The sequence below is a fragment of the Mus musculus genome, chromosome 1 (genome assembly GCF_000001635.26).
Source record: "Mus musculus strain C57BL/6J chromosome 1, GRCm38.p6 C57BL/6J".
In the NCBI taxonomy this organism is placed as follows: domain Eukaryota; kingdom Metazoa; phylum Chordata; class Mammalia; order Rodentia; family Muridae; genus Mus; species Mus musculus.
In genome coordinates, this window is record NC_000067.6 from 10,000,362 (window position 1) to 10,013,602 (window position 13,241).

A 13,241-nucleotide genomic window follows, 5' to 3' on the forward strand; every position below is an offset into this window, starting at 1 on the left:
CTACTAAGCAATTCTCCTAGGAAGCAATTAGAGACTCTCCTGGAAGTTGAAACAATGAACAAAATCTTGTCCGAACATCACTCTAAAGCAGAGCTTCGTCTCTTTGTACGATTGGAAGCAAACAGTTATAGTTTATAATACTGAAAACTAGAAACCATTCAACAGTCAAGGGTAATGGACAGTGAGTGTGGTGGAACATACTTCCAGCACTCAAGAAGCTGAAGCAGGCAGATCTCTGTAAGTTCAAGACCACTCTGTTCTACATGGTGAGCTCCAAGCCAGCCAGGGCAAGAAAGTGAAACCATGTTTCAAGGGAAAAAAATTTTTTTAAAACTCTGATAATGCTATTGATCTGAATACTGTAAAACAAACTTTGATTTCTTTGCATACTTCATAAGAGCGAAAACAGTGGTTCATTATTACCCACTATTGTAATTATTTCAGTAGCTAGGCAGGCAAAACACACTACCGACACTTGGGTGGCAGATGCAGGCAGAGCTCTGTGAGTTCAAGGCCAGCCTGGTCTACACATGGAGTTTCAGGACCAATGCTACATGGAGAGACAAAAAACAAAACAAACAACCAAAACCAAAACCGAATAACAATATCTGAGTCCATGCTGGGTTTCAGTATCTTGTTAAAATGGGTGTCTTTGAGGAGATTTAAATCTTAAAAATGAATGGTGTGCTTTAAAGGTTAATGTTTTCTTATCCGTGAAGTAGCCCAGAGTAGTTCTGCTCAAAGATGACAGAAATTCTATGAGATCCCTGGGCTGTCATTAAGAGCACATTTGGGAATTTTAAGTCTCCAAGTTCAGTGTAGACTATTTTAACTGGTCTGCTTTCCTCTTAACAAAGAACATTGACAGTACAAGAGTACTGATTGCCCTGAGGTTAAAAAAACAAAACAAAACATTAAGGGGCTTGAGAGATGGCTCAGTGGTTAAGAGCACTGACTGCTCTTCCGAAGGTCCTGAGTTCAAATCCCAGCAACCACATGGTGGCTCACAACCATCTGTAATGAGATCTGGCTCCCTCTTCTGGAGTGTCTGAAGATGGCTACGGTGTACTTATATAATAAATAAGTAAATGTTTTAAAAAAACATTAAAACATTTTTAGATTTATTTTATGTGTATGAGAGTTTTGCCTGCTGCATGCATCTCTGTGCCTGCTGCCTTCAGAGACCAGAGGAAAGCTTCAAAGCCCCCGAAACTGATGGTAGTGAGCCATCTATGGGTGCTAGGAATGGAACCAAGAGCTACTAAACTGCCAGGCAGTGGTGATGCATGCCTTTTACCTCAGTAGGACAGCTAGAGCTACACAGAAAAACCCTGTCGCAAAGCTGACGGGAGTCTAGCATGACTGTCCTCTGAGAGGCTCCCCCAGCAGCTGACTCAGACAGATACAAACATCCACAGCCAAACAGTGGATGGAGCTTGGGATCTCTTGTGGAAGAATACGAGGAAGGATTGCAGCCCCCAAAGAGATAGGAAACTCCACAGGCACAACACAGAGTCAACTAACCTGCACCCTTGGGGTTCTCAGAGACTGAACCACTGACCAAAGAACATACACGGGCTGGACCCAGGCCTCCCTGTTCATATGTAGCAGATGTGCAGCTTGGCCTTCACGTGGGTCCTGAACAACTGGAGTGGGGGCTATCCCAAAAGCTGTTGCCTATCTGTGGGGTCAGTTCTTCTATCTGGACTGCCTTGTCTGAGCTCAGAAGGAGAGGAAGCACTTAGCCTCTCAGAGATTTGATGTGCCAGGGTTGGGGGATATGGGGGTGGGGGGTGGGGGTGAGGAACCCGCTAAGAGAAGAAGGGGAGGGGAGATGAGGGAAAGATTGTGGGAAGGCTGATTGGGTGGGGGGGCAGGGATCAGGATGTAAAGTGAATAAGTAATAATAATAATAAAATTTAAAAAACAAAAATGAAAAGCTTTCAATGTGGGCTTCTGGGGAAAGTCTATGCATGATATGATGACACAGAGTGCTTTGAGCCACAAAAGAGAAACATGGGGTTGTGCAACTGAATTCCTGGGGAAAGGGAAAAGGGGTCCTCAGGAATGGTATAGAGGCTGCTTGTGGTGGTACTTGGAGGCTAAGACAGAAATATTATGGGTTTTAGTTGGGCATGGTGGCCTTTAATCCTAGCACTTGGGAAGCAGAGGCTGGCCTGGTCTACAGAGTAAGTTCTGGGACAGCCAGGACTACACAGAAAAACCTTGTCTAATGTACCCGACCCAGAATAATCTGTATTTACATAATTAAATTATATGCAAAAACTTCACCTTTAAACTTTTATTGGAGAAAAGAGGTGACTGGGGTGATCAGAGGACCTTGGATAAGCTGAGTGCATATTGCTCCTAGGTGTGTTCTCCCCACCACTGTCAAATTTTTGTATCGTTTTATTTATTTATTTATTTATTTATTTTTTGAGACAGGTCTCACTGAATAGCTCAGGCTGGTTTTGAACATGGAACCTTCCTGTCTCAGCCTCAGAGTGCTAGGGTTCTAAGCAAGCAACTATCTTATTTCTTAACATTTTGACATTTGAAAAGTATTCACAGGATCCTGAATGGCACAAGAGCAATAGTTTTCCAAATCCTGTTTGAAGTACAAATACAGGAGTATTTTAGGGAAACAGGAAAATCTATTTAACAGATACTTGTAGAACACAATGCTATATTTTACAGAAACTTAATATGCTAAGTATCAAACCAAGGAAATTAAATACAACATGATATAAAACCTCTGTAGAACTATAGCCAATATGCTTAATCAAAATAGAGCTGTTATACTGGGTATGCCCTTAAACCAGTAAAAGCTATATTACTAACTGTGCAAGACCAAAATAATGTAAAGTGCTTACAATCGAGTCTATATTTCTGTCTGAGAAATTTATGTGTGTTATTTTCTTCAGGCATTGTGCAAGGGTCTCTTCTTTTCTGGGTTTAAGATTGCTGTTTTTGGCAATTAAATCCACCGTCAGTCGAACCATTGTTTCTGCATAAGTCAAACTCTCAGCGAGAACTCCACTTTGACAGCATGTCCAGAAGCAGGCTTAGATATTACTTCCACTTTCAAAAAGCTGAAGGGAACAAGGGAGCAGCATTGTGATACAGAGTCGGTCAGGAAGCCGAGTCACTTCAACTCTCTCAGGACAACTTTTGGTAAGCGAGGCTGCTGGCACTCACAGTCAACTCTTTTCATTAAAATGTTTAAACCAAGGGTGACTGTGGTGGCACATAGTCCCAGCACTTGGGAGGCAGAGGCAGGTAGATCTCCAATTCAAGGCCAGCCAAGGCTACATAGACTCTTGGATCTTGAAAGCATCAAGTCTCAAAACAAAACAAACAACCCAAAGAAACAACCAAGAAAACATTTAAAGCACTAAAAGGAGTTCCTTACTTTATGTACATTACTGGTTTGCATTTTATTGTTTGTGTTTTGGAATAGGATCTGGCTGTAGCCCTGGGCTTTCCTGGAATTTGCTGCGTCTTCTTCCTGAACCCTGGGGTTGGAGACCTATGTATGCCAACACAAAGCAGCGGCAGTCCTGGCTTCCTCCTCCTCTTCAGCTTTATTTTTTAGAGGGTCTCACGTGTATTGCCCAGCCTGGTCTCCAACATTGCGATCTTTCTGCCTGGCGATCTTTCATACTGAGATTAAATTCTAAAGTGAAAGAAATATCTTTCACTTGTAAATATTTTCTACCCCAGAGCAATAATGAATTGTAGTGGGTGCCTCCTTTTTCTCTCCCTTCATTTTTTTCTAGTGCTATGATAACATCCAGGGGTCCCTGCATGCTAAGCAATCACTTTACCATTAAGCTACACCCTGTGTCCTAAGATGAACCTCTTTTAAAATGATTATTTATCCTATTTTAGTAAAAAGGAAAGCTGTCCAACGCTCTTATCTCATAGGTGGAGAAAGAATAAATCACGGAGAGTTATTTAATCCAGGCTCTCCAGTGCCAGCTGAGAACGCAGCCAGGTCTCTCACTCCTCACAAGACCTGATATCTTCAAATCAGAACACATGCGTGAAATCCGAGTTACACACAGGATGATGCAGACACTTTCCATGCCCAGGGCTAGACACTGAAACACAGCATGACGCAGTGTTTTCCAGTGCAGATACTACAGTTCTTACAGTCCACAGTCCACATAGTAGCTTCGATACTCACTGAAAAAGCAATCCTGGAGTGCATCCATGGGGACCTACATTTATTTCCTAGCACCACAAAAGTAAATTATAAATAAAAATGCAGTCAGATTTGTGGTGTGTGTGTGTGTGTGTGTGTGTGTGTTTGTGTGTGTGTGTGTGTGTGTGCGTGTGCTCGTGTTTGGGCAGTTAATGGTGTCAGGAGTGTGTGTGTGTGGGCAGTTAATGGTGTCAGGAGTGTGTGCGTGTGGGCAGTTAATGGTGTCAGGGGTGTGTGCGTGTGGGCAGTTAATGGTGTCAGGGGTGTGTGCGTGTGGGCAGTTAATGGTGTCAGGGGTGTGTGCGTGTGGGCAGTTAATGGTGTCAGGAGCTGGGAGAGGCTTCTCTTCTCCAGTGCTATAACCATTACTAAGGTGTCCATGCTCCTATAAATAACCTTCCACCTATGCCCCGTAATCAAGTGGAACAAACATATTGGTCCAGGAAAACAAGAAGACTCTAAAGAAGAAGAGGGACTGACTAGCTGGGAAGAGAAAGGGGCAAAGGGGAATGGGAGGGATTAGAGAGAGCAATGAGGGGGTGGGGATATGCCCAAATTACATTATGTGCCTTCATGACAATATCATAGGGAAAACATTATAGTGTAGACTATATGATACTTAAAAAGAAACCTTAAAAATAAAATAAGTGACTTTCACTAGTGATACCACTTGTAGTCTAGCCTCTTGAGAGGCCGAGACAGGAGGATTACTGGAGTCCAGGTGTTTGAGGCCAGGCAGGTGGCTATGTGAAGATCTGTCTTAACTACATAAAACAAGGACAGTCCTTCTTAGTTCAAAGGGACAGTGTCAGAATGCATGCAGGATGCCTTCCTGTGGTGTGTAGGCTGCATGCTCCCAGGCAGCTGTGAGTAGAGAGGGACACAAACTGGCAGACTTACTTAACACAGCGTCAAGTTTCTTATTTTTTGTAATTTGACTGTGTGGTTCTCAAGTGTGAGCTTTGTAGAGCACAATACCATGTTGCAATTTTACAAGTCTGGATGTGTCAGTGAACGTTCTGGAGTGTCTGACATAGGTCAAAATATTTGTTGCAGTCATCATTATGAGTCTATTGCCATTTTATTCATAGAGGCTTCACTCTTTGATCTTGAAAGCATCAGGACTATTAAATAGGGGACATGTTATCAAATATAATTACTTTATAGTTATATAATATAGTTATACAATTACTTTATATAAGTTATTATGTTATCCATAATCATATGGTAACCGGTTTTTCCTGTCACCTTAAAAACACAGATATTTAACTGACAATTATCCTTGTCTCCCAAATTATGCTTCATATTTTTGAACTAAAGAGGTAATTAAAAGTCCAATGTTAGAATGCGTTATCTATTGTTTCATTTTATCTAGAATTATACCAAATAAACATTTCAATTTACACAATATTCTATGGGTATGAGTTCAGTGCTTAGAAGGAAAATGAATTTGATACATGATAAATGTGTCCTTATATATATAATCATACTGCCTATTACCCAGACAATATAAATTGCTCATAATATGCAAATCTGAAGGGACAGGGTGCCCTTCAGTGTTCAGAGCATAAACTGCAGACCCTTCAGAACAAAGGGCAATCTGGATTTTTATTTATTTATTTTTTTGTTTTTTGTTTTTTGAGACAGGGTTTCTCTGTATAGCCCTGGCTGTCCTGGAACTCACTCTGTAGACCAGGCTGGCCTTGAACTCAAAAATCCGCCTGCCTCTGCCTCCTGAGTGCTGGGATTAAAGGCATGCACCACCATGCCTGGCTGCAATCTGGATTTCTACTACATGCATTTCTGAAATTTGCTTATACATTTATGACTTTGTAACAAAATTTGAAATTGTTTTTTCATAATGCCATAGATCCATAAATAAGTTTAAAATATAAAACAGTAAAAGTAGATTTAAGCTTAACATGATGGTTAATAAACCTAGTATCTGTGAGGTGTATGCAGGAAAATCCCAGAGCTCAAGGCCAACCACAGTTACATAGGAACTTTAGGCTAGTCTGAAATACATGAAACTCTGCTTCAAAAAACCAAAGAAAATAAGTTCTGTCTCTGTCTCTGTCTCTGTCTCTGTCTCTGTCTCTCTCTCTCTCTCTCTCTCTCTCTCTCTCTCTCTCTGTGTGTGTGTGTGTGTGTGTGTGTGTGTGTGTGTGTGTGTGTGTGTGTGTTGTGGCTCAGTGATATCTAGCATTCACAAGGTCCTGGGTTCATCCCAGTACTGGGAAGAAAAAACAACAACCAGATCAACCAAATAAATCCCTGAAAAGGTCTACTTTCCTTTCTCGACATTTCCTTTAGTTTGGACATTGCTGTGGATGTATTCATGGTTTTGTCACAAATGCCCATACACCTAAAAAGTACAGTTCTTCCCCCCCCCCCCAATTTTGCATGCCATCCGAGTCAGTATTCTGTCTCTAGCCTTCTTCTGCTTACCCTTTTGTTTCGGAGAGCTATCTGGTTTACCACATACAGCTGTAGAGTGTTGTACTGCTGTGGCTTATCTTCCTGATGGAACGCTGTGTCTTTCTGTATTTTGCTTTTATAATGCCGCTTTTATGCTTCTTGTCTGTGTTGTCTTTAGAGCAAGGTTTAATCTAGGGGTGGCCATTCCTGGACTGCACATTTTAATGTCACTGCATTCAACCAAATTGTCCTTCAGTGGGACTTTGACATTTATTGGTGATGGTAGTGGCAGAGTCCCTATAGATGCAGTTAAAGCTCTGATATCAGCAGCTTTTTCTTGTTGTTTTTTGTTTGTTTTTTAAGATTTATTATGTATACAGTGTTCTGCTCGCATATATGCCTATGCGCCAGAAGAGGGCATCAGATCCCATTACAGATGGTTGTGAGCCACCCTGTGGTGGCTGGGGTTGAGCAGGCAGTGCTCTTCTCCAGCCCAATATTTTTAAGTTGGGTTTTAATGTACCACTCTTGACACCCTGCAGAAAGTGAAGCATTCCCTTGTCAGCCTTTCAGACTTCCTTTTATGTGCTAATTGCTCTTTCCATATTTTATTCATTATTCCTACTGGGTTGTGATTTGATACTTAAGTTTTAGAACTTATGCATATTCCTATTAGATAATAAATTCTGTCATTGATTGTCATTGATCTTTTCCCAGCCCTGGACTTGTCTTTGCTATTTTCTTGTTTCATTTGTTTTTAACAGTGAAAACGTTTTTTGTTTTCCTTGAATAGGAAAGGGCTTTTAACAAGGGAAGCAGTCAGCAGACAGGCAGGTAGGCAGAACAGTGGGCAGGCAACCTGCTGTGATTTCAAGTGTCTTTAACTTAAAATAGTCAATGTGCCAGAGCAGCATATTTGAGAGTGGTTTTTTTGTTGTTGTTTTGAGACAGGGTTTCTTTGTATAGCCCTGGCTGTCCTGGAACTCATTTTGTAGACCAGGCTGACCTCGAACTCAGAAATCCGCCTGCCTCTGCCTCCCGAGTGCTGGGATTAAAGGCGTGCGCCACCACCGCCCGGCAAGAGAGTAGTATATTTTTAATTATTTCACCACAGATGAATTCTGTATAAAAACTGGTGCCTCTGTAAAGAAAGGAGGCAGCTGAGCTGGTGGCACTCATATAACCCCAGAATTTAGGAGGTAGAAGAAGGAAGTTCAAGGGCAGCTTTGGCTACAAGTGAGTATTAGGGTATTTTGGGCTACATGAGACTTTTTGGAAAAGAAGAGACAAGCTGAAAATATTTTTAAATCAAGAGAAGGCCAAGGAATGTAATCAGTAAGCTATAGGAAAAATACCCAGGGGTTTGAATGTGGAAAGGGAGAGACTCACCATAACCCACAACATAAAATATTAAATAATAAACTGCTTGGGAGTTCATGAAAATTGTTTTGTCAAAACACCACCATTCTTTTCATCAAGAAAGCACCAACTCTAACTTTACTGTAGTGTAGTTTCATTGTTTTAGAGAAATAATAAGCCCCAGAGGGCTTAAACTGCACTTAGTTGAACTTGTGTACATTTTAGAACATTATAATAAAAGCAATAAGGTCAACACTTGTAGGAGTGTCCTTGATTTTCTCAGAAGAGAAGTCATTTTCCATAATATCTCCTATTGGATACAACTGCTGGGACTCATCTTCCCAGAAACCAGAGGGAAAGGCTCTGGGAATGGGTCCTCTGCTGATTATCACCTCTAGGCTCCTTGCAGACTGGGTAGGACAGACAGTTTCAGAGTTTGGTTTCTACCTACATTTCTTCTTAGGCCTTAGCTCAGTGGCTTCCAGATTCTCTAAGTGGGGCTTCAGCCCTCCAGACTTTTCAAAGCCTGGGCCCCGCTCCCTCGCCCCCTCCACCCTCCGGCTTCTAGAGAGCTTCCAGCCTTGCCTGCTGGTCCGAACTAGTCTTCTAAAGTGTGTCTGCTATTCTAGCTGTTTAGGGACAGGGCTCAGGGACCTGCACTTTAACCGGTATTAAGAGTCTGCGTGCACGAACATTCCTGGCTAGGCTTTTCGGGGGGCTTCTCACCGCTCTGTCCAGTCGGGTCTGTAACTGGTTTGGTCAGTGTCCTTGTGCCAGGCTCCTCCAAAGCCAGCGGCGGTTGCCAGGCGACCAAATGCTCCAAACGCCCAGGCAGATTAAGTCTCGTGACGTCAGGGAAGCCCGCAGGGCCCGCCTTGAGTCTGGCTCTTTGTGACAGGGACGCCAGAGAGTTGGTGTTGTGCACTGGTGGTCCCGAAAAAGACCAGTTAGTTTGGGCAGAATAAGATTTGCAGGCTATCGTTTCCCTCTCCATCACCTTTGATTATTTTAGTGTCCGGTAACCACACCTGCCCCTGTATAGACCCAAAGGAATAGCCTGTAGGTACAGCCAGAACTCCACATTCATTGCTAGGATAAAACCCAAACTTGGGTTGATAGTCACGGCACTCCTCGCAGCTTGCCGCTTCCTGTCTTATTCAGGATTCTCGGGTTCCGATATGCTCTGTTCCATTCTCCAGCTTTTGGGGTATCAATAGCACGTTTTCTTTCCTCTTTTGTTTTGTTTTTGTTTTTGTTGTCTTTTGAGACAGGGTTTTTCTGTGTAGCTCTGTCTGTCCTGGAACTTGGGCTGACCTCGAACTCTGACATCAATCCACTACCTCTGTTAGGATGAAAGGCACGAGCCACTGCCATCTGTTTTTTGTTTGTTTGTTTGTTTTTAGTTTATTCATCCCACTCACCATCACCGCCGCCGCCACCACCACCTGCCCCGCACGCTCCCAGTCACAAAAATATGGAATGTTTCACAAATTTGTGTGTCATATTTGTGCAGAGGCCGTGCAAATCTCTGTATTGTTCCACTTTTAGTACATATGCTGCCGAAGTGATCACCCCTCTTACGTTTTATTCCCTCTTTATCTCAGCTTAGATCAGGGTAAACTTTCAGAAAGCCTTACTGTTGCATTTTGTTAGTTTCTGTTTTCCTCAACAACTAATATGAAGTTCTTTAGCATAACAAGGATCTGCCTTTGTAAAAGAAAAAGAAAGAAAGAGCGAAAGAAAGAAAAGAACTGAGGACAGCATTCTTTTCTCTCACCATTGTCAGTGGGTAGGCAAATGCTGTGTATACCTAATGCGGTGTATACCAGTACTTGCTTGACAAATGTTTGTAAAATAAATAACAGGAATGAAAGATAAGAAGGACAACACTTAGTACAAGAAACCATCATTCACAGTGAAAAGGACTCTCGGGATATAGTGCATACCTTTAATCTCAGCGCTATGGAGGCAGAGGCAGGTGGATCTTTGTGAGTCTATAAACAGCCAGGGCTGAACCTCAACTTGAAAATCCATTTAAAAACAAAACAAAACAAACCCCCAACTCATTGTTGAAACCAGTTGTGGTGAGGGAAGAAGGAAAGAGAAATGCTAAGAGAAGCCAGGTATAGATTCATCAGCCACAAAAGGAAAGATAATGATTCAGGCCGGGAATTCAGTTACACTGGAGAATGGCTCATGTACAAGGGTTGCCTCCCAGGAGAAAAAGCTGTAGAAGGACAGGAAGTGAGAGAATAATTAAAACAATACATTAAAACAAACCAGATGCCTGTCCTATGAGTTTAATGGATCATTCCATTGGAGGCAACAACTTTAACAAGGTGTCGAGGGCTGACTTAATTCTCTGTATAGCACTTAGTCTGCAGCTAAAACTGTTAAAGGCCTTGCTTAGTAAGGCCTCCAAGTTTAGTAAGGCCTAGGTTTAGAAAGTCAACGAGACTCACTTGCTCTAGAAGTCTTGGTTTTAGAAAATTTTCATATATCATGAAATGAAATGTGCTCTCATTTGTGGGAAAGCTATGTACACATTTATTTTTTATATTTGAGATAAGTTTCTCACTATGCACCTCAGACTGGGCTCAACTTTACTGGTTCAGGTTTATCAGCTCACATAACCCTTCCACCTTTGACTTTTGAATATTTGGGGCTGTCCAGGCCACCTTACGTGGTATATATACCTTTAAGTATGCAATATGATATGTACATCTAGACATGGACATATTTAAATGTCATTTTTTGGTGGCATGATTATGACTATATATGTTACTAAAATAGAGGTTTTCCTTCTATTTTTAGTAGCAAGATTTATAAAAATGGTAAAATTACATTTTGAAACTTCATTTTGGATCTTCATGTGGTTGAAAATCATGATTATTTGTGTTTAACATGGTTGAGTTACTAACAAATATGAGTGTGTAGGGGGTGTTTATGTATGTTTATGTTCATGTGCGTATGGATGTGTGTGTATTTGTGTGTGTGTGTGTGTGTGTGTGTGTGCTTGAAGAAGCCAGAAGAGGGCATCTGATCTTCTTGAGCAGCTCCGAACAGCCCCGTGTAAGGATTGGAACTCAGGTCTTCTAGAAGAGCAAGAAGTACTCTTAACTGCTAGCCACTTCTGTAGCCCTCTACATCTTAATTTTTGAGACAAATTCTCCCACTGAATTTGAAGCTCACCCCTTGGGCTAGGCTGGCTGTTGGTAAGCAGGGATCTGCTTGTCTGAGGTGTTAGGGATGTGTACTGCAACACGCTGCTTTTCACGTGGGCGTTGAAGATCTAAACCCAAGACCTCATGTTTGCCCACAGGCACTTAACCAGGTCATCTCTCCAAATCTACTAATTAATTTTAAAATGCAATTAGTTAGCTTAAGAGAATATATTCTCTCGTAAAGATGTGACATATAACCCCTGCCTAGTGGCACACTGTGAAACAATCAGCTATGTATTTTCCACTGAGGCAGAAATTTGGCAGGCTTCAAGAAATTCTTGTCTATAGTATTACATGTATAAGTCAAATAAAAAATACTCTGAGATTGAGACTGGGCAGATGTTGGGGAAATTTGTATTTGCAAAAAGAAATGAGTCTTGAGAATAATTTTTGAAGCACAATGCTAAAATCACACCTTAAAAAGCCTCCACTTGAGTTTTCAAGTAACTCTAGACAGAAACAGACTTTATCGTCCATATGCCGTCCTGTCTTTGTCAATCAACATTTGCTGAGCTCACACCTCACAGAGCTCTGAGAACGCACTAAGTAAACATTGCTGATTGAGTTCCTTTCACCGAGAAACCAAGAAATTAAAAGGCACAGAGAAGTCCATCATTATCGCATAACTCCACATTAAAAAATGCACATTTGTTAGGCGTTCTATTTCCTTTTGTTTTCATTTATAATACTGATCAATCTTAGTGGTCTGGTAGACGGGCGTCTAACAGTAGCCTCAGCATCCATGGTATCCATGGTATCTAACCCTGCCCTGGGCAATCTTCTCACTGGAGTGTGGGCTGGACTCAGTGAGTTGATCTAGCCAGCAGCATAAAGGGAAACTTGTGCACGCCATTCCATTCTCATGATTACCTTACAAAGGTCTGTGGCTTTTGCTTCCCTAGCTGAACATCATAGCACTTGTGAGTTGCACTCTTTGATAAAGCAAGCTATAATTTAGGAAAACCCACTGGCAAGGAAGGACCTGAGGAAAGACTCCAGCCTATGGCTAGTGAAAACAACACACTTGGTTCAATAAGAAAAAGCTCAAATCCCCTCTTTGAGCCGTAAAGTTAACCCTTTTCCATTTGAACCTTACTTCTGGCAAACACTTGATTATAGTCTTGTGAGAGACCCCAAAGCCAAGATTTGTAGTTCATGAAATTATTACAATGAAAAAACTGTGTTGATTTAATCCTCTAGGTTTTGTGGTGATTTGGAGATAATAGGAAATGATTTTAGGGAGAGGAAGTGTTGGGTTTTGGTTATCCTTTTACAGGACATCGTGAATGCATAGAGAAGAGAAATACAACTGACAACAGGAGGTGGTAGCTTACTCGGAAAAAAGATTTCCCAGTGAACTATTTATAGATGCTGGAAGCTACAGTCCTTCTGGTTACGGAAGATACTGTTTTTACTTTTGATTTCTGTAACCCAGAGATGATCATGTATTTAAGAGCCTCTGCAGAAGCCAGGCATCTTCTGTTGGCTTTATGTATAAGACATGGGCCCTAGTAACAACTGACTTATAAAGAACTTGGACTTTGTAACTGATTTACAACTGATGTCATTATTATATAATGCAATCTATAAACAACAAGTATGTGTGTGTGTGTGTGTGTGTATATATATATATAAAATAACCCACAGAATTTTGACTGTGTTTCAGACCCGTGCATCCAATTGGCTTCTAAACTGTCAACCCACCTGGATATATGCATGTCATAGAGGCATTGACAATCCAGCTTCTCAGAAAAGGAGCTTTTCCTCCCTACGCAAATGTGTTATGCTTCTCCAAGTCCCTGTCTTGCCCACAGTCCACCCTAGTACGCCAAGCAGGGCCTGACAGCTTTCTGCTCTGCTCAGTTAGTACCTCTGCTAGATTCGGTCGCCAAGTCACGTCCACTCCACAGCAGAAGGACTTTGCCATGTCCGGCTATTCTTTCTCTTTTTGAGGCAGGGTCTCTCTGTGCAGCCCTGACTGTCCTGGATCTCACTCTGTTTTCCAGGCTGGCCTCGAACTCACAGAGATTGGC

At 41.8% G+C, this 13,241-nt stretch overlaps 1 protein-coding gene and 1 non-coding gene across 6 annotated transcripts in view; both read right to left on the reverse strand.

Annotated features, from left to right (window-relative positions):
* Window positions 1-13,180, reverse strand: part of Ppp1r42 (protein phosphatase 1, regulatory subunit 42) — a 44,920-nt gene extending 31,740 nt beyond the window's left edge. For 2 of the 5 annotated variants that reach the window (NR_110971.1, NM_145692.2), the window contains exons 1-2: window positions 8,711-8,775; window positions 2,874-3,092 (exon numbers count right to left, since the gene is read on the reverse strand). Coding sequence is in view for 3 of the 5 variants with exons in the window: in NM_145692.2 (NP_663730.1) it covers window positions 2,874-3,002 (129 nt within the window). In the remaining 2 variants the exon portion in view is untranslated. Of the gene's footprint in view, window positions 1-2,873; window positions 3,093-8,710 lie in introns of all 5 variants that reach the window. The other 3 variants (XM_006495566.2, XM_006495565.2, XR_003946510.1) reach the window with 2 other exon arrangements.
* On the reverse strand, window positions 9,453-9,556 carry LOC115487608. The gene has a single exon (XR_003949193.1). It is a non-coding gene; the product is annotated as a U6 spliceosomal RNA (small nuclear RNA).
* Window positions 13,181-13,241: the final 61 nt, after the last annotated feature.